Below are 25,648 nucleotides of genomic sequence, written 5' to 3' on the forward strand. Positions count from 1 at the left end.
TAGTGTTTTATGAACAAAGACTCCTAATGCTATCCTTCTGTAAACACTGATTAGCACGTCTAGCTCGTGCAAGAAGATATTAATATTTGCATGCAGGGTTGGTTGTCGTCGCTGGCGTCTTGTTCCATTTTAAACAGCGGCACGAACTCTTCTCTAATTTGTACCGTCAGGCTTTTCTCATTTGTGGCCCAGTGCGTGTGGCTTCGCCCTTGAGCCCCTAAAATACGACTCGGCCACAAACGTCCTCGCCCACCCTTGTGCCCGTGACATAAAAGTAGCGCTTGATGGTGGCTTGCGAAATTGCAGAGCTAGCGATTTTAAACAGCAGCTGAGCGAGAGAAGCAAACTTTAATGAATAGTAAGTGAGCCAGTGTGTGGAAGGAAAGCACAGAGAAGTCCCTTGGGATTTTGCTCAAAGGCAAATGAAAGGAGAGTATCCTAAGGACCCGGAGGTATGTTGAGCAATTAAGCAACTGTCCTCTTAGCAATGGCAAATTTTGAAGCTGGCATTTCCTTGGCAGCTGGGCTTATCTGCTGTTCTGCAAAAGCTTTTGGTGACCGCTAGCCACGATGGTTATGTTTTACCTCCCCTGTTGAAGGCAGTACAGGTGACTCCCCGTTTGGGCTCTGGGGAGGGTCTCCTCGCTTGCCAGAGGTGCCACAGAGCTTTGTTGAGGCTCTTCAGGTCTCTCCCCCCGCCCCGCCAATTTCCTGTGCATATGGAGAAGAAGAAGAGTTTGGATTTGATATCCCGCCTTTCACTCCCTTTAAGGAGTCTCAAAGCGGCTGACATTCTCCTTTCCCTTCCTCCCCCACAACAAACACTCTGTGAGGTGAGTGGGGCTGAGAGACTTCAAAGAAGTGTGACTGGCCCAAGGTCACCCAGCAGCTGCATGTGGAGGAGCAGGGAAGCGAACGCAGTTCCCCAGATTATGAGACTACCGCTCTTAACCACTACACCACACTGGCTCTCACAGTTTTGTTCGGTTTTTTACTTTTTTCATTGTATAGCGTTTATTTGAATAGTCAACCACTTCTTCTTCTTCTTCTTCTTCTTCTTCTTCTTCTTCTTCTTCTTCTTCTTCTTCTTCCTTCTTTGGCGATCACTCGTAGCTGAGTAAGATTGTCTTCCATAAAAACGGTTTTAACAATGAGTCCGTAAGTGGCTGTGGAGGCCAATTCTGGATCCACACGTCCTTCCACAGTGGGGACATAGGTTTCCGGGTGGGAGTTGATCACGGTGTGGATTTGCCAAGCGTGCCTTCCTCTTAGCACGTTTCTCCCTTGCGTCCTGAGTTTGAGCGTCTTCAAAGCCCATGACACCTTTGTTAAAGGCTGTTCTCCAACTGGAGCGCTCGCAGGCCAGTGTTTCCCAGTTGTCAGTGTTTATGCTACATTTTTTAAGATTTGCCTTGAGACAGTCTTTAAACCTCTTTTATTGACCACCAGCATTACACTTTCCATTTTTAAGTTTGGAATGGAGTAGTTGCCTTGGAAGACGATCATCAGGCATCCGCACAACATGACCAGTCCAACGAAGTTGATGTTGAAGAATCATTGCTTCAACACTGGTGATCTTTGCTTCTTCCAGTACACTGGCATTAGTTCTCCTGTCTTCCCAAGTGATGTCCCCCCAACAGGAAGAGGAACAGAAGGAGTATTTTAGGGATCCTTGTCCGCATTCATGTCACCATCATCTGATTCTGTCCCAATCAGAATGATATTTGTAGAGACCACCACAATTTCATCTCAGTGTTGTAATTTAACACTAAGACACTGCTAGGACTAAAAAACAAAAACTTTCAAACATCATAGCCGACCAGGCCACATTTGCCTATGATTTCACTGATGTAAAACCACATTAGCACTTCAGTAGCCACCAAGCCATTCCTTAGAGCTTCCTTGACAGCGAGCTGTTTGACTGCATGCTCTTCAGCAATCCATGCCATCAGTAGCCTTAGGAGGTTCAGCAGGAGTTGAGGGAGCCAGTACCAAAAAGTGGCCAGGCCAGGCTTTGAATAAGTGATAGCAGCAGAGACAAGCTTGGGCCCTTGGGTGATGATGGCCGTCACCAGCTTCTGCGCGGCCTGCACCATCCCGAGAGCAGGTCCTGCGCATGTGCGCAGTTGCGGGTGAATTGAAGACATGTAATTGGGTGGATGCCTGTATGTCCCTGAACGCCACTCGCTCGGAATCATAAATGGAGAGAATGCTGTTGCACTCAGGTCTTGTTTTAGGGCTTTGCATAGGATACTGGACTAATCCAGCAGGGCTCTTTTTATATTTGTATGCTGTAGTTGCTGCTACTATTACATTTATAGCCCACTTTCGCCTCCAGGTCCCAGGGCAGGTCACAACACTTCAAACGAATTACATGGGAATAGGATGGGTCTGGAAAACCCCTATCTGAGGAGCTAAGCGTTCACTCCCTTGGCCATGTTTTGAGATTTTGGGTCTTCTCTCTAATGAAACTTCCATTTGTGCAGAGGGTCTGGTGTGTGTGTGTCTGTGTGTTCGTGTTCTTTGATTTTGCCAAATCTTGAAGGCTTACTGCTGGTGGGAACATCTGAAGGGCAGAACAGCATGTTACGGGAGAAATGGGAATAATGCTAAAAACGAATTCAAGCAGAACCCGCAAATGGAGATTTTCCCTCTGCAGCCTGTCTGCATGGAGGTGGGAGGTGGGAATCAATTTTGGGGTATGCTTTGATTCCAAACTGTGCCTGCAGATGGACAACTTCAAAGGGGTGCACTGTCAGCTCCAAACAGCTGTGTGTGTGTGTGTGTGAGAGAGAGAGAGAGAGGTCTGGTGCTTTTGCTAGATCTAAATACGTGAGCCACAGCTAAATCAAGAATTTGGGCTGAGCCTGAAGTGCGGAAGGTGCTGATTTGTTGGCTGAATGCTCAGTAGTTGTACCAGGCATGCCCAATCCAAAGGAGGCATTCTGCTGACCGATCACAGGCGCTGACCGATCACATGTGGCTGATGTTGCCACCCTGTTTGGTTCCTCTGTGGCTCCTAAAAGACCTAAACATTCCTGGCTTAAACTCCAGAGACTCTGATTAGTTGATAATAAAACCTTCTGTTCAGATCCCTCCATTTCTCTTTTCCATTGTTTGAAATGGGAGACTGAACATGCCAAAGTTTATTGAAGGTGATAACACGAAGCGGCACTTAACCTGCTTATTAGTGTCAGCGAAAGCTATAACCTGCATTTTCATAATCATTCCTGCCTGCTTCCCCTAATTAAATATAGATTTCTCCCCATGTTCTCCAGAAGGTGGAATAAAATAGTTTGAGCAGTAACCTTAAAGTAACCTTTTGCCGTCGAGAGATGTCCCTTTTATAAACCTTGTTTCTCCCTTCACATTTCTGCAGTGCTGGTAAATTAAACCGTTTGCCAGTGTTTCTCAACTTGGGTCTCCAGCTGTTTTTTGTCAGAACAGGACAGCCATGCCAGAGCCGCTATCATAGAATCGTAGACTTGGAAGGAGCCACAAGGGTCATTTATTCCAACCCCCTGCAATGCAGGAATCTTTCACCCCAACATGGGGCTCAGACCCATAACCCCGGGATTAAGAGTCTCATGCTTTACTGACTGAGCTATCCATCCTTCTGCCTCTGATCTTCACACCGTGAGACATTAAAGAACCCTTAGGCTATATTTGCTGAGTTTAAAGCATAGTGCCTGTTAAGAGGAAGAAGAAGAGAGTCGCCAACCAACACCATTTACTGTTGACTCTGGGAGCCCTTCTGTCAGGATCTGTGAACCACAGTGCCAAATAGCATATGGCCTGCATCGCCTTCCTGGTGTGTGGCTCTCCTGTCAAAGGAGGATGAGGATAATAATAATAATAATAATAATAATAATAATAATAATAATAATAAATTTATATGCCGCCCATCTGGCTGGGCTTCCCCAGCCACTCTGGGCGGCTTCCAACAAAATATTAAAATACCATAATGCATCAAACATTAAAAGCTTCCCTAAACAGGGCTGCCTTCAGATGTCTTCTAAAAGTCTGGTAGTTGTTGTTCTCTTTGACATCTGGTGGGAGGGCATTCCACAGGGTGGGTGCCACTACTGAGAAAGCCCTCTGCCTGGTTTCCTGTAACTTGGCTTCTTCAGTGAGGGAACTGCCTCGGCGGCTGAACGATGGGGGTGGAGACGCTCCTTCAGATATACTGGACTGAGGCCGTTTAAGGCTTTAAAGGTCAGCACCAGCACTTTGAATTGTGCTCGGAAACGTACTGGGAGCCAATGTAGGTCTTTCAAGATCAGTGTTATGTGATCTCGGCAGCTGCTCCCAGTCACCAGTCTAGCTGCTGCATTCTGGATTAGTTGTAGTTTCCAGGTCACCTTTAAAGGTAGCCCCACGTACAGCGCATTGCAGTAGTCCAAGCGGGAGAAAACTAGAGCATGCACCACTCTGGCGAGACAGTCCGCAGGCAGATGGGGTCTCAGCCTGCGTACCAGATGGAGCTAGTAAACAGCTGCCCTGGACTCAGAATTGACCTGTGCCTCCATGGACAGCTGTGAGTCCAAAATGACTCCCAGGCTTTTTTTGGTCAGCAGGCTGAGCAGTTGTGGCATGATTAAATGTGTATTAATATTTTTTTTGTGTGTGTGTTTCTTCTCCTCGCCCACCCCCCCTTTCACAGCTCGACTAAGGTTGTTACACCACACAGCACCATACTTAGAATTCATTGACTTGTAGAGTTGGAAGGGATCTCAAGGGTCCTCTAGTCCAACCCCCTGCAATGCAGGAATCTGTGGCCCAACGTGGGTCTCGAACCCACAACCCTGAGATTAAGAATCTCGTGATAACAGCTGAGCTAGGTACCAAATGAAACCCATATAGAAAGGAGACAGTTTGATTTTCCTTCAGCTGACAGACCATAGCAATGCGCATGTTATCCTCGCCCCCTTTTTTAAAAAAAGAAAAACCATAGCTTATACTTACATAGGCAGCTGTCATAAGAACATAAGCCAGCTTCCTGTTCTCACAGTGCCCGTGGGAAGCTCCCCGCAGGACCCGAGTGCGAGAGCACACTCCCCACTTTTCACAACCAGCAACCGGCATTCAGATGCAGACTGCCTCCCACAGCTGATATTTTCCTGTACACCAACTTTGTATTCTTCATAGGACAATATATGTGAATGAGAATATATATCTGTACAAGTTGCAAAATCGATATTGCTTTGCAGTGGGGCATTTTAGCTGCTTTTGTCTACTCCAGAATGAGAGGGGGGGAGGAAATTCTGCCGGAGCTCAGTAGTTAAAAAAAAATTGCATTGTTTGATGTCAGGACAGTTGATGTAGTAACAGTCCATGGCTGCCTGTGCACATTATCAAGCTTGAAAGGCCTTTACAGAGTTTTAAGAGAGATGTGATGGGTCTGATTGTGATGGGTGACTGGGCACATTTCCCTTCAGAGCTGCACAGAAACAGCTGACAGGAGTAATTTTGTGTGTATGTGGTTTTTCCCCTCCAGTAGCCTGACTCACTTCCATGTGCTGCTGTTGCCACCTTCTGGAAAAAAGGAGGAAGCCTTGTTTTCCTGGATTTGGAAGTAAGGAAACCCTACTTAAGAGGAAATCTGGCCAGTGGTTAAGAGATCAGGAGTGAGCCTTGGAATCTGATCCTCACAGCTGACATAAATTCTTCCTCATCTGCCATAACTGTGGCTAACAGCAGGCAGCTGGACCTCTTAACTAGGGTTTCCTAACCTTCAAACTGGTTGACATGAAAAACTTGCTTAGCGTTAACCGTGATTGACAGTGTCGCTTCCAAAATCTGTATTAGGGCAAATCCTTTTATTAGCGTAACCAGAATGTTGCAGAACAACGTGCAAGGTTTTGAGTTCTACAGAGTTCTTCTTTTGGCTAGATGGTAAGCAAAGCAAGGGGGAAGTGGCCGATGTTGAAATTGTGGAGTTTGCATCCCAAGGGCTGTGATTGACTAAATGCAATGTTGGAAAGAGATAGGCGGTGTTCGTATGAGGTTCTGTTAGGTGCTATGCAGGCTTCTGGATGGACCTGCAGAAGTTGAGCAGGAGGAACAAACAGCTGTTGTTTCCAAGGATCAGTCAAAGGTTGATTCCCCCACCCCTATATTTGAAAATATAAAAATCTAGCTGTTGGCCAGGTCTGCTTCAATTCTTAGGTTGTACACATAGGTTTTTTGGTAGGATGAGAAGAGGAGTAAAGAGAAACCAGGCTGCTTGTGTTATTGTAGAAACTAGGTAGTTTTTATCTTGTTGCAGTTGCTATTGGGGAGTTATTGATGTAACCCTTGACTGTGCCTTGAGTTGGGGAGGCGGGTTTCATGCTGGAGAGCCTGTGATCCTCTGTCCTGCCCCCAGTGTCCTTTTGCTGTTCCCAATCTCTTAGCCAGCTTTAGGAAATCGAGAGCAATATCCTTTTGCAGCGACCCAGGTTTGCAGAGAGCGGATTTTCAAAAAGCTCCTTTTTCTTGCCTTGGGAGTTGTTTTCCTCCCATAAATCAGCCTGTGAACTTCAGATATCCACCAGTAAACACTTAAGAAATAAAGGAGAAAAGCTTTCATAGTAATAAAACCCAGACTTCCCATGGATCTGGGTTTGTCCAGATAGCTTATCGGGAGAGCCAAATGCAGACTCTCCAGTAGCAGAGTACTTGTTGATTCAGCTGTGCTCCTGTTGAAACAGCGCCGGTGATGCATGGATCCCATTGGCAAAGTTCAGCAGATAATATCTGCTGAAATCCTCCCTCGGGTTGATCTTTTCCTTTACTTTTTCCTCCCTCCAGCAGCTACAAAAAATGCACATGCAGCCTGCTTCATATCAGTGCATACATTTAGGCGTGGTGCCCTGTTACGGTATCTCTAGGCAGTGCAGAATCCTAGAAACACATCGTCATCAAGAACGCTTCCGATGTGCCGTGTTTTGAGGAGGAGGTGTTAAATTTATGGATACGGTTGCTGGGTGCTGGATGAAGCTCGGGGTTTGGTTAGTTTAATTCAGCTAGGAAACGTGTCTGTTTAATCTGAATGATTCAGCAAGTGCTCCTTCCAGTTCCATTGCACAAAGGCTGGTATTGGAAATTGTGCATTGCTGGTGAGTATTCATTTCTGAAGCAGAGAAGGTCCTAGCATCCAGATCTGCAGGAAGCAAAGCATGCCTTACACTTGAAAATAGATGGGTAGTGTTATAGCTATCGGGTGGTTGCTCGAGAGCGATCAGGCAAGACGCCTCACTGGTCTGTTCTAAAGCTTTATTATTGGTGCTAAAAACTTTTCCAATGCAGAGCGCCTCTATTCCATGTCTTGCTCACTCGCTAGCAGAATCTGAGAGTGGGCGGTCCTTAAATCTTCCCCAGCAGAGTAGTCTCTTGACCCCCAGCCTACGCCTCCCCTCTCTGCATGCAATCCTACTGCGCAATGAAGGCGTGGGTAAAGGGGGACCTCCCTCCTCCTGCTTTGCTCAGGCAAGGTGTCCTGGCACCGCCTTGCCTCCTCCGAGCCCTGCATCTCCTCCCCACTAGAGGCATGGCTTCCTTCCTCCGCTGAGGAAGTGCTGCTTCCCACGATTTTTGGGGGCTCTCTGTAATCCATCCGCCTTTCCCCCCCTCACCCCTGAGCCTGTGGCAGTTCCCTGACAGGTAGTAACAGTGAGGGTCTTCATTTCCTTCAGTTGGTGAGAGGGTAGTGACCATTTTGGTTCATGAAAGATACTAGCAGCCTCATATCTACCATTGCTTGGGAATTCAAAGAAACACAAAAATCAGCACAGTTCTGAAATTGGTGGTTAAAATCGGTGCAGTTTTGAAAGGTTCGGCCTGCCATCTTGGTTTACAGTGGGGCCCACTTGTATCTAAATATAGAGGGGAAACCTGCTGCTTTATCTCAGGAACCAAAATTCTCAAGAAGTGTCCAAATACATAGCCAACAAGCAGCCAACTTTCCAAAATATATAGCAGATGTGCTGTGCTGCCGATTTCTCTTCGTTATTTTTACGCTCATACATGAATGAATCTTGGGGAAGGGGGAAAATGAGTGGGTGGTATTCAGCTAGGTTTGACAAAGGTTGGCCCATTGACATTAATAAACATTAATAACAGGTCCATTAATTTCAGCGGGTCTACTCTGAGTAAGACTTCGCTGAATGCCACCCAGTATATAATGATTATATGGGGAAGCAAAATATGCAGCTAAAGTATTAACACTGCTCAGAAAACCAATACGCAACTTAATTTTTACAAACAATAATTACGGTGTGCAAAACTTTTAACTATTATGCAAGTCTGCTTTTATAGTCCAGCCTAGTTAAAGGCTTTGCTGTGTTCCAACTATATTATAACTTATCCTAAATATTAAGGAAAGAGAAAACAAACAACATGATCGCTACTTGCCCAAGCAAAGATTCAAAGGAACCCGTTTCTGTGAGTTCGGAGAAGAGCTAAGAGATGAATGCAAGATGCTACAAATAATCCAGGTGGAATCCTGTGCACAATCCTTATTAAGGGGGAAAGGTTGGAAAACTGAAATTGTGAGTGTAAACCTCACCTGGCAACAAGCAAAAGCCAGAAGCCAAAATCTCTTCCAAGTTGTTTACAGGTCAAAGCCCCAAAGGACTGGTTTGTAGGAGAATGGCCACAAACAGCTTCAGAACTTGAAGGGACAGGTTCAAAGTAAGACATCGTTTCATCTAGCAAAAAGGCCTCAGAACAAGCCAACCTTGATCAGAAAAGCTTGGAGCTAAGCAAAACGACAGACAGACAGACATGCGCTCTGGGATCAGTGATGAAGGCTGGCATATAAAATCTAAATAAATACGTTGTCTTTGTTGTTCTGGAAATCTGGTGGCAGTTCTCTAACTCCCATCAGTTGCATTTTAGCACACAAGTCTTAGCCGCTGCCGATTCAAGCAGAATCTGTTCTGCCAACTGAAAAATAAATAAATTGAGATCTCCTCCCTCAAATGACACAGCACGTTAACCTGTCGCTGGGAGAGCACTCTAGGAACATGTCAACTTAGAAAGCAAAATAGAGCAAGGTTTGATGTCTTGCCGCATTATTGTTTTTATCCTGCGCAGTGATATTTCTTTAGCACACTGATTAGAAATGAAGTGTGAAGCTTGAGTGAAGTACTGCAGGGAAGAGAACTTCAAATGTCTTGCATCTGGTTTCTTAACCAAGCAGACGCCTTAGCAAAGAGAAGTCATGGCTAACCATTGAACCGGCCTCACGGAAATCAAACGAAAGGCACGCACCAGCCTGCTCTCCTGCCCGTACATCCATACAGGGTCCTGGGTGACTTTTAAAAAGAATAAGAAGAATTCTGTGTTGCGTTTAGTCTCAGTTCTGCAGGTGGAATCCTGCAGCCCTTATAAGTTGTGCAGCTGAACAGATCTGATTGTTTTCCCTTGCTTTGTTTCATTCTGAACTGATATGTTGGTGTGGATGTGCACAGAAACTCTCCGTGGTTGGTAAAAGAGCCAGACACATCCGTTCATATAATTTATTCTTATGCCTCCATTCCACAAGATTGTATCCGAAGGGGTTTACAGCATCAAATGTACAACCGTTCCCAGGTAACACTATAAACAGGTGTTGTTGTTTAGTCGTTTAGTCGTGTCCAACTCTTCGTGACCCCATGGACCAGAGCACGCCAGGCACTCCTGTCTTCCACTGCCTCCCGCAGTTTAGTCATAAACAGGTAGCACTATGCAAATAAAAGTTTTAAATGTGGGATGGGGAACTTGTGGCCTTCCTGGTGTCGTTGGACTTCAAGTCCCATCATCCCTTGGCTGGGGCGGATGGGGACTGGAGGGCCCCAGATTCCTGCATCCCTGGTTTAAACTAACCTAATCATTTAATCTTAAAAAGCAGAGACATCACCTTGCCAACAAAGGTCCGTATAGTTAAAGCTATGGTTTTCCCAGTAGTAATGTATGGAAGTGAGAGCTGGACCATAAAGAAGGCTGATCGCCAGAGAATTGATGCTTTTGAATTATGGTGCTGGAGGAGACTCTTGAGAGTCCCATGGACTGCAAGAAGATCAAACCTATCCATTCTGAAGGAAATCAGCCCTGAGTGCTCACTGGAAGGACAGATCGTGAAGCTGAGACTCCAATACTTTGGCCATCTCATGAGAAGAGAAGACTCCCTGGAAAAGACCCTGATGTTGGGAAAGATTGAGGGCACAAGGAGAAGGGGACGACAGAGGACGAGATGGTTGGACAGTGTTCTTGAAGCTACCAGCATGAGTTTGACCAAACTGCGGGAGGCAGTGGAAGACAGGAGTGCCTGGCGTGCTCTGGTCCATGGGGTCACGAAGAGTCGGACACGACTAAACAACTAAACAATCATTTAACACCAATAAGGAGAGAGAAACAAGGCCTAACATGGGAATAAAATGCAATGCACACAAGGCCAAATAGATCTCCTTACCATTTTAGGAAGGCAGCATAGGAGTCTCCCATCTGCCTGTCCTCCCCCCACACACACCCTCAGCAAATGACAGTGCTCCCAACAACCCACCCATATCAAGAGAACTGTCAAAATGATGAATCTTGATTTGCAAAGAGGCAGCATCCATCAGAACAGTCTTGCCGCAAACATCCTCTTTTTATTTTAACTTATCAACAATCTTAAACTTTGCCTGCATTTTTTCTCTCTCTCTTTTTCAGTTGAAAAATGTATTTAATATGACAGCCAAGGAAGGAAGGAGAAAATCTGTCAGTGCCCTGGTGGTGGTTGGAAATGGAAATGGAATTGCTGGTAAGTGAGCACTTCATTCTCAGGGGGCAGCTTCTGTTCATTTCATAACCGTAGCAACCCACTATTTTTCTATAACTTCTTTTCAGTTGCGTTTCTGTTTCTTTGGTGTGTGTGTCTCCATCCAGTGTTCGTGCTCTGTGTTGGCCGCAGCCCTTGAATGTGTGCTTTTGTCTATCATCTTCCATATCTCATGCCCAAGTTATTTTCGATCTTCATCACCCAAGGGGTGGAAGGGGGAGAATTTCTGCAAGGGTGGAAGGAGATAGAACACAGTATTGCCTGAAGCGTGGAAAGACCGAGGAACTGGTCAGGAGAGGAGGGTTTTGCCCCCGAGTGGAAGGCTGTTTCCTGTCCTCTGACTCGAAAGGACACTTCGGCCTTTGCAACGCACAAAGTTTGGCTGCCCCGGTTTAAAAAGACTGCTGCTAAGGGGGCTTTTTCCTGACTGTCAGCAATTTTCTTTGGAACATTGTTAAATACGAACTTAGCAAGGAAATAACACTTCTCCTGCAGCAGCTTCTAAAATACACCATCAGACACCAATTTATTTTTCCTCGGAGAGTAAGAATCGAATGCTGTTGCCAAGATTACAGCCCAGCAGCAAAGCCACCCTCGTTGGCTGTGTTCTCGGGATGTAGATTAATACAGGGTCCTTTGCTTTTAATTTGCAGAGGTTGGATGGCCATGTGTCATGGATGCTTTGCTTGGGATTCCTGCATCGCAGGAGGTCCCTTCCAACACCACGATTCTATAATTACGCTCTGTGGTTCCCGGTGGCACTCTGTTCCATGAAAGCCAAGACTTGTGCCGTTTAATTGCACAGAAAGTAGATTGATCAAGGAGCCAAGGGCACATTTAGTAAGGTTTTTTGCTCCCTTTTGCTGAAAGCTGGCAAGCCGTTCCACAGACGGAAGGGAGAAGTGAAGACTTTCACAACTGCTATCTGATTCCTTGAGCACATTTCTGGACAGTTTTAGCGTCCTTCGGGGGGGAAGCCAACCTGAAAATGCAAAAGCACTTCAGGACTGCCACTTGCCTCAGTGGGGCGAAGTGCAGAGATATGAGGAGGCCTCCTTGTTCGCAAGTGCTTTGCAGATTTCCGCGTGCGGCATTTGTCTACTAACCAATCTGTTTTCATCCCTCAGGTTTTGCACTGGGAAAAGCAACGGACAGGATGATTGCATTGAGGAAAGTATGTCCTTTGAAAAGTAGTAATAATAATGATGATGATGATGGGATGCGGGTGGCGCTGTGGATTAAACCACAGAGCCTAGGACTTGCCGATCAGAAGGTCAGCGGTTCGAATCCCCGCGACGGGGTGAGCTCCCGTTGCTCGGTCCCTGCTCCTGCCAACCTAGCAGTTCAAAAGCATGTCAAAGTGCAAGTAGATAAATAGGTACCGCTCTGGCAGGAAGGTAAACAGCATTTCCGTGAGCTGCTCTGGTTCACCAGAAGCGGCTTAGTCATGCTGGCCACAAGACCCAGAAGCTGTACGCCGGCTCCTTCGGCCAGTAAAGTGAGATGAGCGCCGCAACCCCAGAGTGTCATGACTGGACCTAATGGTCAGGGGTCCTTTACCTTTAATAATAATAATAATAATAATAATAATAATAATAATAATTTATTATTTATACCCTGCCCATCTGCCTGGGTTTCCCCAGCCACTCTGGGCGGCTTCCAACAGAATATTAAAATACAATAGTCTATTAAACATTAAAAGCTTCCCTAAACAGGGCTGCCTTCAGATGTCTTCCTTCAAATCTGGTCTTCCTTTTCTTGATATTTATGCATGAAATGCACACAGTGCCGTGGTTCTGTCCTGGCATGAGAACATACTGGGGGGACGGAACGTAGCTCAGTGATGGGAGCGCCTGCAATGCTTGCAAGTTTCAATCCCTATCATTTTTAGGTAGAACTGGGAAAGGTTCCCTGCCTGAGGCCCCCTGCCAGTCAGCATAGATGGTGCTGTAGCTAGATAGACTAATGATCTGACTCGGTAGAAGGCAGATTCCTTTGTTCCATGTGAAGGACACTGGAAACTTGGGCCAGCCTCTAACCAGCTGGGGATCTGTTGCTCTCTTTTGCCAAAGGGGGACATAGCTGTGTTGTAGATTTCCTCCCTCCTCCAGTTCCTGCTCTCCCTCCATGTATGCAAAAAAAAAAATGAGCTTGAGGATCTGCTATCCTTCAGGAACAGCTTTTCAGGGGCGTGCCGGCAGCAGTTGAGGGGAGTAAAAGAAGCGGGACATCTTGCCCATTGTTCCTTTTAGACCCCCAAATAGCTGACATTGCCAGTGTGGGCAGGTAGGCTGGCAAGTTTGGTTGGGCATAGTCTGTGGTACTTTATAAAAGCATTTTGATCCCTTTTAATTTATCCAGCTAATTACATTTCAGGCCGGTACGTAATTGGCAGAAATAGCTCTTATTTTTGAGCCGCTTCCTTTTTATCTTAAATTCGATCTTGCCGTAAAATGGAAACAGTCATCTGACATAATCATTTCTTAATGAAAAGTGTCTTCTTGGATTTTTCCCCCCCTAGGCGAAGAACAGAGCTATCCACTATTTGCACTACATCGAAAGATACGAAGATCACACAAGTAAGTTGCAAGATTTTAGACTCTACCTAAGGTTTTAAAAGCCAGCTAGTTGCATTACTTCTTCTTGTAGAATTGTAGAGTTGGAAGGGACTCCAGGGGTCATCTAGACCAACCCCCTGCAATGCAGGAATCGCAGCTAAAGCATCCCTAACAGGCAGCCATCAAAGCTCTGATTAAAAACCTCCAATAAAAAGAGTCCATCGCCCTCCAAGGGAGTCCATTCCACTGTCAAAAAGCTCTTACCACCAGAAAGTCGTCCCGTCCCCCCCATGTTTGGTTGGAATCTCCTTTCTTGTAACTTGAATCCATTGTCTCATGTCCTACCCCCCCAGAGCAGGAGAAAACAACCGTGGTCCATCTTCCATGTGACAGCCCTTTTGAACTTTAACAGGGAGAAATGTAAAGTATTGCACTTGGGCAAAAAAAATGAGAGGCACAAATACAAGATGGGTGACACCTGGCTTGAGAGCAGTACATGTGAAAAGGATCTAGGAGTCTTGGTTGACCACAAACTTGACATGAGCCAACAGTGTGACGCGGCAGCTAAAAAAGCCAATGCAATTCTGGGCTGCATCAATAGGAGTATAGCATCTAGATCAAGGGAAGTAATAGTGCCACTGTATTCTGCTCTGGTCAGACCTCACCTGGAGTACTGTGTCCAGTTCTGGGCACCACAGTTCAAGAAGGACACTGACAAACTGGAATGTGTCCAGAGGAGGGCAACCAAAATGGTCAAAGGCCTGGAAACGATGCCTTATGAGGAACGGCTAAGGGAGCTGGGCATGTTTAGCCTGGAGAAGAGGAGGTTAAGGGGTGATATGATAGCCATGTTCAAATATATAAAAGGATGTCGTATAGAGGAGGGAGAAAGGTTGTTTTCTGCTGCTCCAGAGAAGCGGACACGGAGCAATGGATCCAAACTACAAGAAAGAAGATTCCACCTAAACATTAGGAAGAACTTCCTGACAGTAAGAGCTGTTCGACAGTGGAATTTGCTGCCAAGGAGTGTGGTGGAGTCTCCGTCTTTGGAGGTCTTTAAGCAGAGGCTTGACAACCATATGTCAGGAGTGCTCTGGTGGTGTTTCCTGCTTGGCAGGGGGTTGGACTCGATGGCCCTTGTGGTCTATTCCAACTCTATGATTCTATGATATTTGAAGATGGCTATCATATCTCCTCTTTTCCCAGCTAAACATACCCACCTCCCTCAACCGTTCCTCATAAGGCTTGGTCTCCAGACCCTTGACCCTCTTGATTGCCCTCCTCTGCCCACGTTCCAGTTTGTCAGTATCCCCCTCATTAAATTGTGGTGCCCAGAACTGGACACAGTATTCCAGGTGTGGTCTGACCAAGGCAGAATAGAACGGGACTGTGACTTCCCTTGATCCGGACACTAGACTTCTGTTGACGCAGCCTACGTGGCTTGCCATTCCTTTGGTCTGCTTGTCTCAAAAGCTCAAGTCCAAAAGTCTGAATGAACATGCAAATCACAGAAGAGTAGAGTTGGAAGAGGGACCCCAAGGGTCATCAAGTCCAACCCCCTGCCTTGCAGGAATACTGGTCCAGTTCAGATGCCGCTGTCTCATGTACCATACTCTCAACATTTGGCACTTGAAAGTGAATTGCAGTACAGCTTTCATTATCAGAGGTACCGTATTTTTCGCCCTGTAGGACACACTTTTTCCCCTCCAAAAATGAAGGGGAAATGTGTGTGCATCCTATGGGGCGAATGCAGGCTTTCCCTGAAGCCTGGAGAGCGAGAGGGGTCGGTGCGCACCGACCCCTCTCGCTCTCCAGGCTTCAGGAAGCTATCCGCAAGCCTTGCGAGCCCGGCGGGAGGTCCCGCCGGCTCGCAAAGCTTGCGGGCAGCAGCCTGCAGCCCCCAAGCTCGAGGGATAGTGGGGAGGCGGAGCGCCGCCACCCCGCTATTCCCCGACCTGATCTGGAGGCTGGCGGGGGGGAGAAGCAAGCATGCTTCTCCCCATCGCCAGCCCCATAAGCTCGAGGGATAGTGGGGAGGCAGAGCGCCGTCACCCCGCTATTCCCCAACCTGATCTGGAGGCTGGCGGGGTAGGAGAGAAGCAAGCTTGCTTCTTCCCATCGCCAGCCCCATAAGCTTGGGGGATAGCGGGGAGGCGGAGCGCCGTCACCCTGCTATTCCCCAACCTGATCTGGAGGCTGGCGGGGGGGAGAAGCAAGCTTGCTTCTCCCCATCGCCAGCCCCATAAGTTCGGGGGACAGCGGGGCAAGCCGCTGCCCCACGGAGGCTAGAGAGGCTGTCCCTGAAGGCTCTTCTAGCTTGGGGATGGCTGCACAAACCTGGGGGGGAAATAAAATTTTTTTCCTTGATTCCCCCCCCCAAAAAAAATAGCTAGGTGCGTCCTATGGGCCGGTGTGTCCTATAGGGCGAAAAATACGGTAGTTTACCTCTGAATGTTAGTTGCTGGGGAGTGGGCTGTTGCCCTTAGATCCTCTGTCCATGATGAGCTAGGTGAGCCTTTGATCCAACCCAGCAGCACTCTCCTTACTGTAACATTTACCGGTACCTTTTCTTCTAGTTTACCACGATATCGCAAGCACTGTTAAGAAAACAACCATCCGGATGAAGAAGCAGAACAAGGGTAAGTAAAAGTTGCAACTGATTATTACTATTATTATTATTATTATTATTATTATTATTATTATTATTATTAATTTGTACCCCACCCATCTGGCTGGGTTTCCCCAGCCACTCTGGGTGGCTTCCAACAAAGATTAAAAATACATTAAAATGTCACACATTAAAAACTTCCCTGAGCAGGGCTGCCTTCAGATGTCTTCTAAATGTCAGGTAGTTATTTATCACTTTGACATCTGGTGGGAGGGCGTTCCACAGGGCGGGCGCCACTACTGAGAAGGCCCTCTGCCTGGTTCCCTGTAGCTTTGCTTCTCACAATGAGGGAACCGCCAGAAGGCCCTCGGCGCTGGACCTCAGCATCCGGGCAGAACGATGGGGGTGGAGTCGCTCCTTCAGGTAGATGCGGAATTTAAAAGTGTTCTCGTCCAAATCAGTGTGGTCAGTCTTCTTTTCTTAACATAACCTTTCCTGTAATGTGAAACAGTCGCTCTGTCCGGATTGAAGCCCAGCACTCTCAGTTTTTCAGCATTTCTAATTCCCCCCCCCCCCATAAGTTCGGTGGGCAGGCAGCAATGCTGAATGCGCAGAACTTAGGTCAGGAGTGCTGTCGCAAGCTGACAAATGGAAGCATTAAGAATTCCCATATGTGGAAGGTCGGGGTGGCAGTGGAAGTTTTATTGCTCATCCTTTCCGATGCCTCGGGCATCATTCTGTTGACTGTGAACTCCTTCACCTGTGCAATGAAACGATTTTTCTCTTGCTGTCTCTTGAACGTTAATTCTGCTGGACCATCTCGTGGAAGAAGGAAAGAGGGGAAGGCGCCAAATGCAAGAATATGGAGAACAAACCAGTAAAGCAGGGTTTATTGATCCAATGCATTTTTCACCTTTTGGGGTCTTTCTTCTGGCACAACTGATTTAGGTATTTCAGAAATGACCGAAAAATATATCTCACGCCTTCCCAAAATGTGTAGGGTCATACAAATGGAAAGTCACACAAACCACACCAGTGTAGCCCTTGATTGTAAAGCGGGTGCCCCCCACTCCTCTTAACCTCACGAGAAAATACTCCAGATCAAAACACAGCCCTCTTTCCTTTTCAGGGTTGTGTGTCTGTTGTCATTTTGTAAGGGAGCACAGGAAAATGCAGCATGTAACACTGGGTGTGGGATTCAACTTCCCGAGAATCTCTTTGCCTCCTTTGTTTTTTGCAGCGGAGTAAAAAGCCAAATTCTAATCCTTGCGATTGCAAAAAACAGACTTGTAAGCAAGTGAGCACTGCCTGCTGAAACCTCAGATACAAGAGAGGTTGCTAAATAAGATTTCTAGTAGTTGGCCGTGGGTGGAGGGGCAGTTCTCATGGCCTCCCCCAAGACTAGCGAAAGAACCACTTGTGTAAAATGGTCAGTTTGTGTCATTGCCACCAGTTGTAGAATTCAGGTTTTCTTTTTTAAATTCATTTTTATTAAATTTTCCACTTTAACAATCCAATCAAATCACGTTAAATATTCCAAATTATACATATCAAATAATCCAAATAATCTTCCAAATTATAATTTTTTTAATAGGGTTTCCCATTCTTCAAATTCGGAGGGCTCTGATCATCTCATATCTCTACTGCTTTTCATAGTCATTTCCGATGGTTCCTCTAATTCTTTCTGTTGTTAACCTGCAGAATTCAGGTTTTCATGGTGCAGGTGTTGGATTGCCTGGGTGAGAAATTTGCACTGCATAAGAACACAAGGCAAGCCTCCTGAATCAGGCCAGATCCCTGTGGGAAACCTGCAAGCGGGACCTGAGCATAACAGCACTCGGCTCGCTCATGTTTCTCAGCACCTGGTTTTCAGAGGCCTATGACCTCTAACAGTGGAACTATCACAACACACCCACCATGACTAGAAGCCATTGATAACGTGAATGTATCTAATCGTCTCTTAAAGCCGTACAAGTTGGTGGCTGTCACTCCCTCCTGCAGGGGTGAGTTCCGTAGTTCAGCTGTTAATAATAATAATAATAATAAGTTTTATTTATACCCCGCCCTCCCCAGCCAGGACCAGGCTCAGGGTGGCTAACACCAGGTATAAAAACAATTGATTAAAATACAACTTAAAAACAAGTTTAAAATACAACATTAAAATGCAGCCTCATTTCAGTAGAAACTCAAATCAAAAACTTTTTGGGGATGAAAACGTCAAATCTTCACCAAGGCCAGCTATCCAGACTGGTCCTACATGGGCCAGAAAAAAGCCAGGGAAGTCCCCAAAGAGGAGTTCCATCACAGAAGGAGAAAGGAAAAAGGAAAGAGGGGGAGGGGATCAAGTGAAGAAGTACTTTCTTCTATCAGTGTTTTTAGATGGGTTTGGATGCAAGAGGGAACCTCAAGTCTCCTTCCTTTCTGGAGTATTACATTGATTGTTTCTGCAGATTTACAATCTGTTACCATTTTAAATGAGAATTCAGAGGGCTGGACTAGATGATCGCTTGAGTCCCTTCCAACTCAACAATTCCATGGTTCTGTGATGGGGCTTTTACTTAGAATGACCCAGCCCTCTTTAAGTTGTGCTAGTTCATGTGATTCAGGCCAATAAATCTTTAAAAAACCCCAAGTGTGATCTAATGCATTTTATTAAAAAGCCATTAAGACAGCTCTTCGAGATTATTCCAGTCTGCAGGGCAAGCTCGGTGCTCAGTAAATGGAGGAAAGGAAGTCTATTAGCAGGCCACAGGCTTTGCTGTGCTAATATTTCCCTCTTTTTCCCCTTCTTTCCACACCCCCACCCCACCCCTATAATTGAAAAACAAGCGATAGCCATCTAAAGCCATTTGCTCTGCTGTTTTGAGAAAGTATCAATTTCATGCTTGGAGATGGAATCAGGTTTTCGACATAATTACGTCTGAGCGATATCTGAAAGGCTATTTATCAAGAGTTTCATTTGGTAGCGGTCCCACATTTGCCATTTCGGAAGCGCCACGTTTTCCATCCTTGGATGCCAAAACTGCATTTCTGCGGGTTACTTCTTACCGGGTGTGAATTGGCCGGCTTGCACGGTATAAACGATCAGCTGCTGCCCCAGGTTACTTTGCGATAAGAGCTAAATCTTTGCCCCTGACCGAAGGCAGAGGTGGAGCTAGAGGTTACGGAAAATTCTTTTCTTTCCTCAGCACCAGAGGTAAAAAGGTAAAGGGACCCCTGACCATTAGGTCCAGTCGTGACTGACTCTGGGGTTGCGGCGCTCATCTCACTTTACTGGCGGAGGGAGCTGGCATACAGTTTCTGGGTCATGTGGCCAGCATGACTAAGCCACTTTTGGCAAACCAGAGCAGCGCACGGAAACACCGTTTACCTTCCCACCGGAGTGGTACTTATTTATCTACTTGTACTTTGACATGCTTTCAAACTGCTAGGTTGGCAGGAGCAGGGACTGAGCAACGGGAGCTCTCCCCATGGCGGGGATTCGAACCACTGACCTTCTGATCAGCAAGTCCTAGGCTCTGTGGTTTAACCCACAGCGCCACCCGCATCCTTTTAAGCACCGGAGACACGCACCCAAATATGTGCATTTGCCGCTTTATACAGATGTGGCAGGAATGGGGGGTGGCCCTCCAGATGTTCTCACATTACCACCCCCAGCCATTATGGTCAATTGGTAGGAGATAGTAGAGTTCAAGAACATCTGCAAGGCCACAGATTCCCCCTTCTTGGAATGGGGGCTTCGGTGTCCTGTTTACATTGAGCGTGCTCTGTGTGGGCCACTAGGGATTTCCTATTTACCATTCATAACATTCTTCAAATGAAGAGAGCAGTGCAGCCTTCACTTGTGTAGAGATCAGTTGTGCACATCAGAGAGCCTAGCTGAGATTTGTGCCCAGGATGCATCGTTTTAATGAGACCTTTAGGTGTCCTTTAAAGGACCAGACTGTTTTCACAGCCTGGCATGGAGTTACTTTTGAAATGAATTAGGATCTGAAGAAGAATTATGATCGTTAAGATCATAGATAGGTTCTTATGCCAGGCCAGGCTGCTTGGTCCACCTCCCCAGTATTATTATTATTATTATTTTGTATTGTCCACCCTGGCTTGCAGCAGCTCTCAAGAGTCTCCAGACAAGGTTTTTCTGCTACCTGAGACCCTTTCAACAGGAGATTCTAAGTCCTGGACTTGGGACTTCCTGTGTGTGCTCTGCCATTGATCTCGGTTTCTCTCTGTGTGCATTGAACTGGGGTCTGCTTCTCTGCAATTTCCAAACTGGTTCTAGTCCTTTCTGGAGCAACAGAGACCAGGTCCACCCCATCTTCTGTATGACAGCCCTTCAGATATTTGAAGGGCACTGTCATGTTCTCCCCTCCCTTTTAATTTCTTACTTTCTTTAGGCTAAAGATACTCAGCTCGTATCTGCCTGCTTCCCTCCAGCAGCTGTGCTGCATTCTCCTGTCTCATAACCAAATCATGCCTTGAAAAGCAATCTTCATATCACTGGCATTATGGTACCTAACGCACATCCCACAGCGCTTCAATGTGAAACAGTGGCAGCAGTGTACAAAACAGGGCCTATGTTATACCTATCTCTGTTGGCTTCAAAGTGATGGGAGGAGAGGCTTAGAGCTCCCTTCCCCCCCAAAGGTGAAACTGAATTGCCGAAGTATCCAGGTCTGATGGCAATTCCCTCAGCCTCCTGTAGGACCAGTTTTGCAGAATAAAAAGCTTTGAGCAAGTGGCATATTCAGATGATAAATGAAAGCAGCGCAGGGAGTTTGCTTAGCAACAGAGCAGTGACCAGTGCTTTCAATAATAAATCGCCTTGCTCCCATTAACAAGCACGTTGCCTCCCACCCAAATGAATGCATGAAATGAATGCCATTCAAAATCCTGTCGCTTTGGTGGCAAGCTTCCCATTTTAAGCTTCTTGAAAGCTCTGACTGCTCCTCAGACCTATTCTCACAGCTTGCACTGTTCTGCTTCTCATTTCTAGCTACCCAGACTGTTACCGAGATCAGCTCAATGGGAGTGTTTCCTCCGCCAAAGCACAGTTATTTCAGAAGGGCAGTCCTCCTTTTGCATCACTTGTGGCTGATGTCTTTAAGTAGTGCCCTTAATTGGAGGCCTATAAAAACCTCGCTATAAATCTCACGTTGTGCAGTTGGTATAAATGTCTTCGGATGAGGGGAAGACATGCACTTAATCTCCCTGCTGTGCAATATTTGGATAGGTCTTTGCTCTCTCTTTCTCTCTTCCTTCTCTCCTACACCTCTAGAATAACACAGGTGATACAATGCACCGTGCCATGGCCTTCTGGCTTGAATTAAAACCTCAGGCCTTAAGGAAGAATACATAGTTTCTCAGTTCCTGTGGTTCCTGTTCTTTCCCTGTCTCGGGTCTGCTCAACATCGCAGCCCAGGGCTGTGTGCATCTCTGATTAGGGTCTGATTCTCTGATATGTAAGAAGGTCTAGTCTCCGGAGCTCTGCAAACTATATTTGGGCAGGCAGTGATTCAGTGTGGACTCAGGTATAAATAAAGTATGATTCGCTTAAATGATGTTCCGGCCCGCAGTTTAAACACTTGTGCGAAAGCGTTTAGTGACAGCAGGGGAGGAGAGAAGGTAAATTGGGGTTGACTGGGCGGTTTCATCGAGTTTTGGAGCCCCTGGCCAATCTGTACCCATCTCAGGCTCAGGTGCAGATTGTGATGGTTCAGACTGGTGTGATTTGTAGTGTAATTCCATGCCGAAAGCAATTGTTTAGTAATTATTTTACTGGGCTGCTTTAATGCTCACTAACTGCTTCCCCCAGGATACGGTCTTCACTGCCACCGAGCTATCATTACCATGTGCAAACTTATTGGGATTCAAGACATGTACGCCAAGCTTTATGGATCCAGGAATTTACTCAATGTCACCCGAGCGCTCTTCAGGGGATTAGCAAAACAGGTAAGACATGCCCGATCTTATCCAGGGTGGCTCATGTTTTGTTACAATACAGTCCTATGCATGTCAATTGGAGGGGCAAGACTGCCACTTTGCATTCTAACTTGCCCTCTGCCCAAAAGTTTGCTATCCATGGTTAAGAGATGATGCACTGGGGGTTGGGATCATGCATTGCGTCATTCTGTAATAAACTGTTAGTGCAACAGCCTGGCAAGAGAGGAGCAAGGCAGCTGCAGTTGCCTCTCTGGGTTTGCACTAAGCCATGGTTGTGTGCAAACCAGTCCAGGGTCTGAGGGATCATGCACTCAATCCTTCCTGAGAACACAGACTCTCACAGTTAAGGCTTATTAGGGCACCAGCTTAATCTTTATTCATGCTAATTGAGCTGATCACAAGACTTGAAAAAACAAGACTGATTGATTTTGAGTTTCTTGGCTTTCTTTCTGGTTTCATATCACCTGGATATTTTGTAGCTCATTGTTGCATCCATGAGGGCTAGCAACATATATATATTTTAAAATAATAATAAAATGTGAGGTTACCTGTGTCTAGCAGGTGCCTGTTTTCTTTCCAAAACTGTTTCTGAGTTGCTGGATCCTAAAGCATCCCTTCTCTTGTTTAGAAGAAAAAGGTGACTTGCCAATCTCGCCACTAAAGCCTTAGAGCCAACTATGCAGAATATCTACATGGTTATGGTTTGAAATTGGATGGATCAGCTAGTGTGGTGTAGTGGTTAAGAGTGGTGGACTCGTAATCTGGTGAACCGGGTTTGCGTCTCCACTCCTCCACATGCAGCTGCTGGGTGACCTTGGGCTAGTCACACTTCTCTGAAGTCTCTCAGCCCCACTCACCTCACAGAGTGTTTGTTGTGGGGGAGGAAGGGAAAGGAGAATGTTAGCCGCTTTGAGACTCCTTAAAGGGAGTGAAAGGCGGGATATCAAATCCAAAACTCTTCTTCTCCTTCTTCTTCTACTTGTGGCTTAAATGTTTGCCTTTCCTCTCCCCTCCCCAACTAGGAAACTCACCAAAACCTAGCCAATAAGAAAGGCCTCTACGTGGTAGAATTCTGTGAAGAACGCGGCCCACTTCCCGTCGTCGTCGCAAAGCCCCAGGGGGCGATCCGAGAAGATCCGGAGCCCGAGGATGAAGCTCTCAATGTCAAATTGGAGTTCAGTGAAGTGAAGGCAGCGCAAGGAATGAAGAAGAACGTCTGGGCAAATGTGAGAAGAACAGCTTCATAGACCGGGTCCGTATATAGATGCCCAAAAGCCGAGGAAGATGTACCATCGACACAGAGTCCTAGAATTCATTTCCAAGATAAATGCTGTGTGAAGGTTTCGTTCTAACTTAGGGGCTCAAAACAGCTTGGCTGCCTCTCTCCAGTGGGCACTCTCTCTCTGTTTAGTGCAAGCGCCCGTGCACTAAAATTGCAATTTCATAACTGCATCTGCTTTATTGTGGCTGACCTGGGCCGTGGAGGGGTGGGAGAGCCTGCAACCAACAGGTTGTTTTCATGCGTAACTTGGGGAGGGGGTGAACTGTCAAACAATGTGGCAGAAATAAAGTTGTGACAAAATCCTGTCCTGCCTACTTATTTGTTTCACTGCATTTATATACTGTCTGATTGTTAATAAAACCTCTAAGCCACACACAAAATTTAAAACTGTCGCTAAAAAGATGCTTAAAGACAGGCATTGAAGACGTTTGCAAGATAATTAAAGTCAAAAGTTAGCATTAAAAGATTAAAACACAAGTCGGCATTCTACGTTAATTGACTGAACAAAAATGTTTTAAGCCAGCACCAAAGGAAACACAGCAAAGCCCCCCCCCCCCCGCCTCCTGTCAATCAGCAGGGAGTTCCAAAGTTTAGGCACTGCCACACTAAAAAAACTAATTGTCTCCTTGCATGCTGTTGGAGGCAACCCAGATTTTGCTTCACTATTTTAAAGAAATAAAATCCACAAGCTTGCCAGAAACATGCCTTGTACTCAGTTGTTTTAAATGTTTGTTTTGCTATTGGGATTGTAGTTCCATTTGTGTTTCTCAAGCTGGTCTCTGACCGTAATAAATTTCATGCCTTGTACTCAAGGAAAGCACTACCCAGTCCTGTTAGCGGTGTAAGAAAGGGGGAGAGAGAAAACACCTGAAAGTCTGCTCTTGAAGGAATTCATTTCAAACAAACAAACGAAAAACAAGACCTATTGTTAAGAGAGAGGTTGGGCTACAGTTGTAATAGTCGTTCCAAAATGCATCCGCCACGATCCAGCAAACTCTTATAAATGCAGGTGATTTGAACCATGTATATCGGGAGCTTTCCCATCCGCGGTGGAAGCCTCATTAATTTCAATAGAGGCAGAAGGTCTTCACAGATGTTCCTGTAGGCATGCAGCCTGCGCTGCACTGTGCTTCTGGATTAAGATGAATGAGAATAATAGCTGTTTTTATGGCTTCCCCCATTAAAGCAGCAGCGGCAGGGGATCAAGGGTTGCCAACCTTTTCAGGGCCGGTGGAATTTTGATGATAAAGCGCCCGTAACAAAAAAATGTGTGCTGTGCTGTATCCAACAGATACTGGGGCAGGGGAGAGGGGGGGGGGCACAAAATGGGATGCCCCATTAACAGGGGGGGAAGTCACCTCCATCAGCTGCGGCTGCCCTTGCTCACAAACAAGCTCCTTGCACCTCTTCTCTGTTCAGAATGGCAGGGGAGGTGGGAGTCAAAACCTGGCATCCAATGGGGAGCGGGGCATTTTCGATATCTGAGTTGCTGAGAAGCAAATGAGAACTGAGCAGGAGGAGCCAACAGTGGGTTCTTGAGGGGATAGGTCATGGGTAGGCAAACTAAGGCCCGGGGGCCAAATCCGACCCAGTCGCCTTCTAAATCTGGCCGGCGGACGGCCTGAGAATCAGTGGGTTTTTACATGAGCAGAATGTGTGCTTTTATTTAAAATGCATCTCTGGGTTATTTGTGGGGCATAGGAATTCATTCATTTACCCCAAAATGATAGATGATAGATAGATAGATGATAGATTAGATAGATAGTTAGATAGATAGATGATAGATAGATAGATAGATAGATAGATAGATAGATAGATAGATAGATAGATGATAGATAGATAGATAGATAGATAGATAGATAGATAGATAGATAGATAGATGATAATCAAGGTCTGAGGGACAGTGGACCGGCCCCCTGCTGAAAAAGTTTGCTGACCCCTGGGATAGGTGCACGAACTTAATAGACAATTGGTCTCAAGAAGCCCAGACAACAGCATTGATGGAGAAACCCACACGCTCAGTATGAGAACAGGAACACAGTCTGGCAATGTTTTTGTGGTTTGGAACCTCTTCATTGGCTATGCAGCTGGGGTGGCCACTTCCCAGCCCCCCCCCCATGCCCTCTGATGCAAGGGTGTCCCCAACTAACAGACACTAGGGGAGTTTGCTTTCACCGGAGCAGAACTCTCCTCTGCAAACTCACTTGGTACCAGTGTGGTGTAGTGGTTAAGAGCGGTGGACTCGCAATCTGGGGAACCAGGTTTGCGTCCCCGCTCCTCCACATGCAGCTGCTGGGTGACCTTGGGCTAGTCACACTTCTCTGAAGTCTCTCAGCCCCACTCACCTCACAGAGTGTTTGTTGTGGGGGAGGAAGGGAAAGGAGAATGTTAGCCACTTTGAGACTCCTTCGGGTAGTGATAAAGTGGGATATCAAATCCAAACTCCTCTTCTCTGAGATCTGGCTTGCCAACCA

At 46.4% G+C, this 25,648-nt stretch overlaps 1 protein-coding gene and 1 pseudogene across 1 annotated transcript in view; one reads left to right on the forward strand and one right to left on the reverse strand.

The window, feature by feature from the left end:
- Positions 1 to 23,477, forward strand: part of MRPS5 (mitochondrial ribosomal protein S5) — a 55,227-nt gene extending 31,750 nt beyond the window's left edge. Inside the window, exons 6-11 of the mRNA XM_028724947.2 lie at positions 10,675 to 10,765; positions 11,911 to 11,957; positions 13,305 to 13,362; positions 15,918 to 15,980; positions 21,765 to 21,901; positions 22,915 to 23,477. Of these exons, the coding sequence (XP_028580780.2) occupies positions 10,675 to 10,765; positions 11,911 to 11,957; positions 13,305 to 13,362; positions 15,918 to 15,980; positions 21,765 to 21,901; positions 22,915 to 23,139 (621 nt within the window). The 3' untranslated portion in view covers positions 23,140 to 23,477. The remainder of the gene's footprint in view (positions 1 to 10,674; positions 10,766 to 11,910; positions 11,958 to 13,304; positions 13,363 to 15,917; positions 15,981 to 21,764; positions 21,902 to 22,914) is intronic.
- Positions 1,793 to 2,196, reverse strand: LOC114594810 (ATP synthase F(0) complex subunit g, mitochondrial pseudogene; annotated as a pseudogene).
- Positions 23,478 to 25,648: the final 2,171 nt, after the last annotated feature.

Source organism: Podarcis muralis, chromosome 3 (genome assembly GCF_964188315.1).
Source record: "Podarcis muralis chromosome 3, rPodMur119.hap1.1, whole genome shotgun sequence".
NCBI classification, from domain to species: Eukaryota; Metazoa; Chordata; class Lepidosauria; order Squamata; family Lacertidae; genus Podarcis; species Podarcis muralis.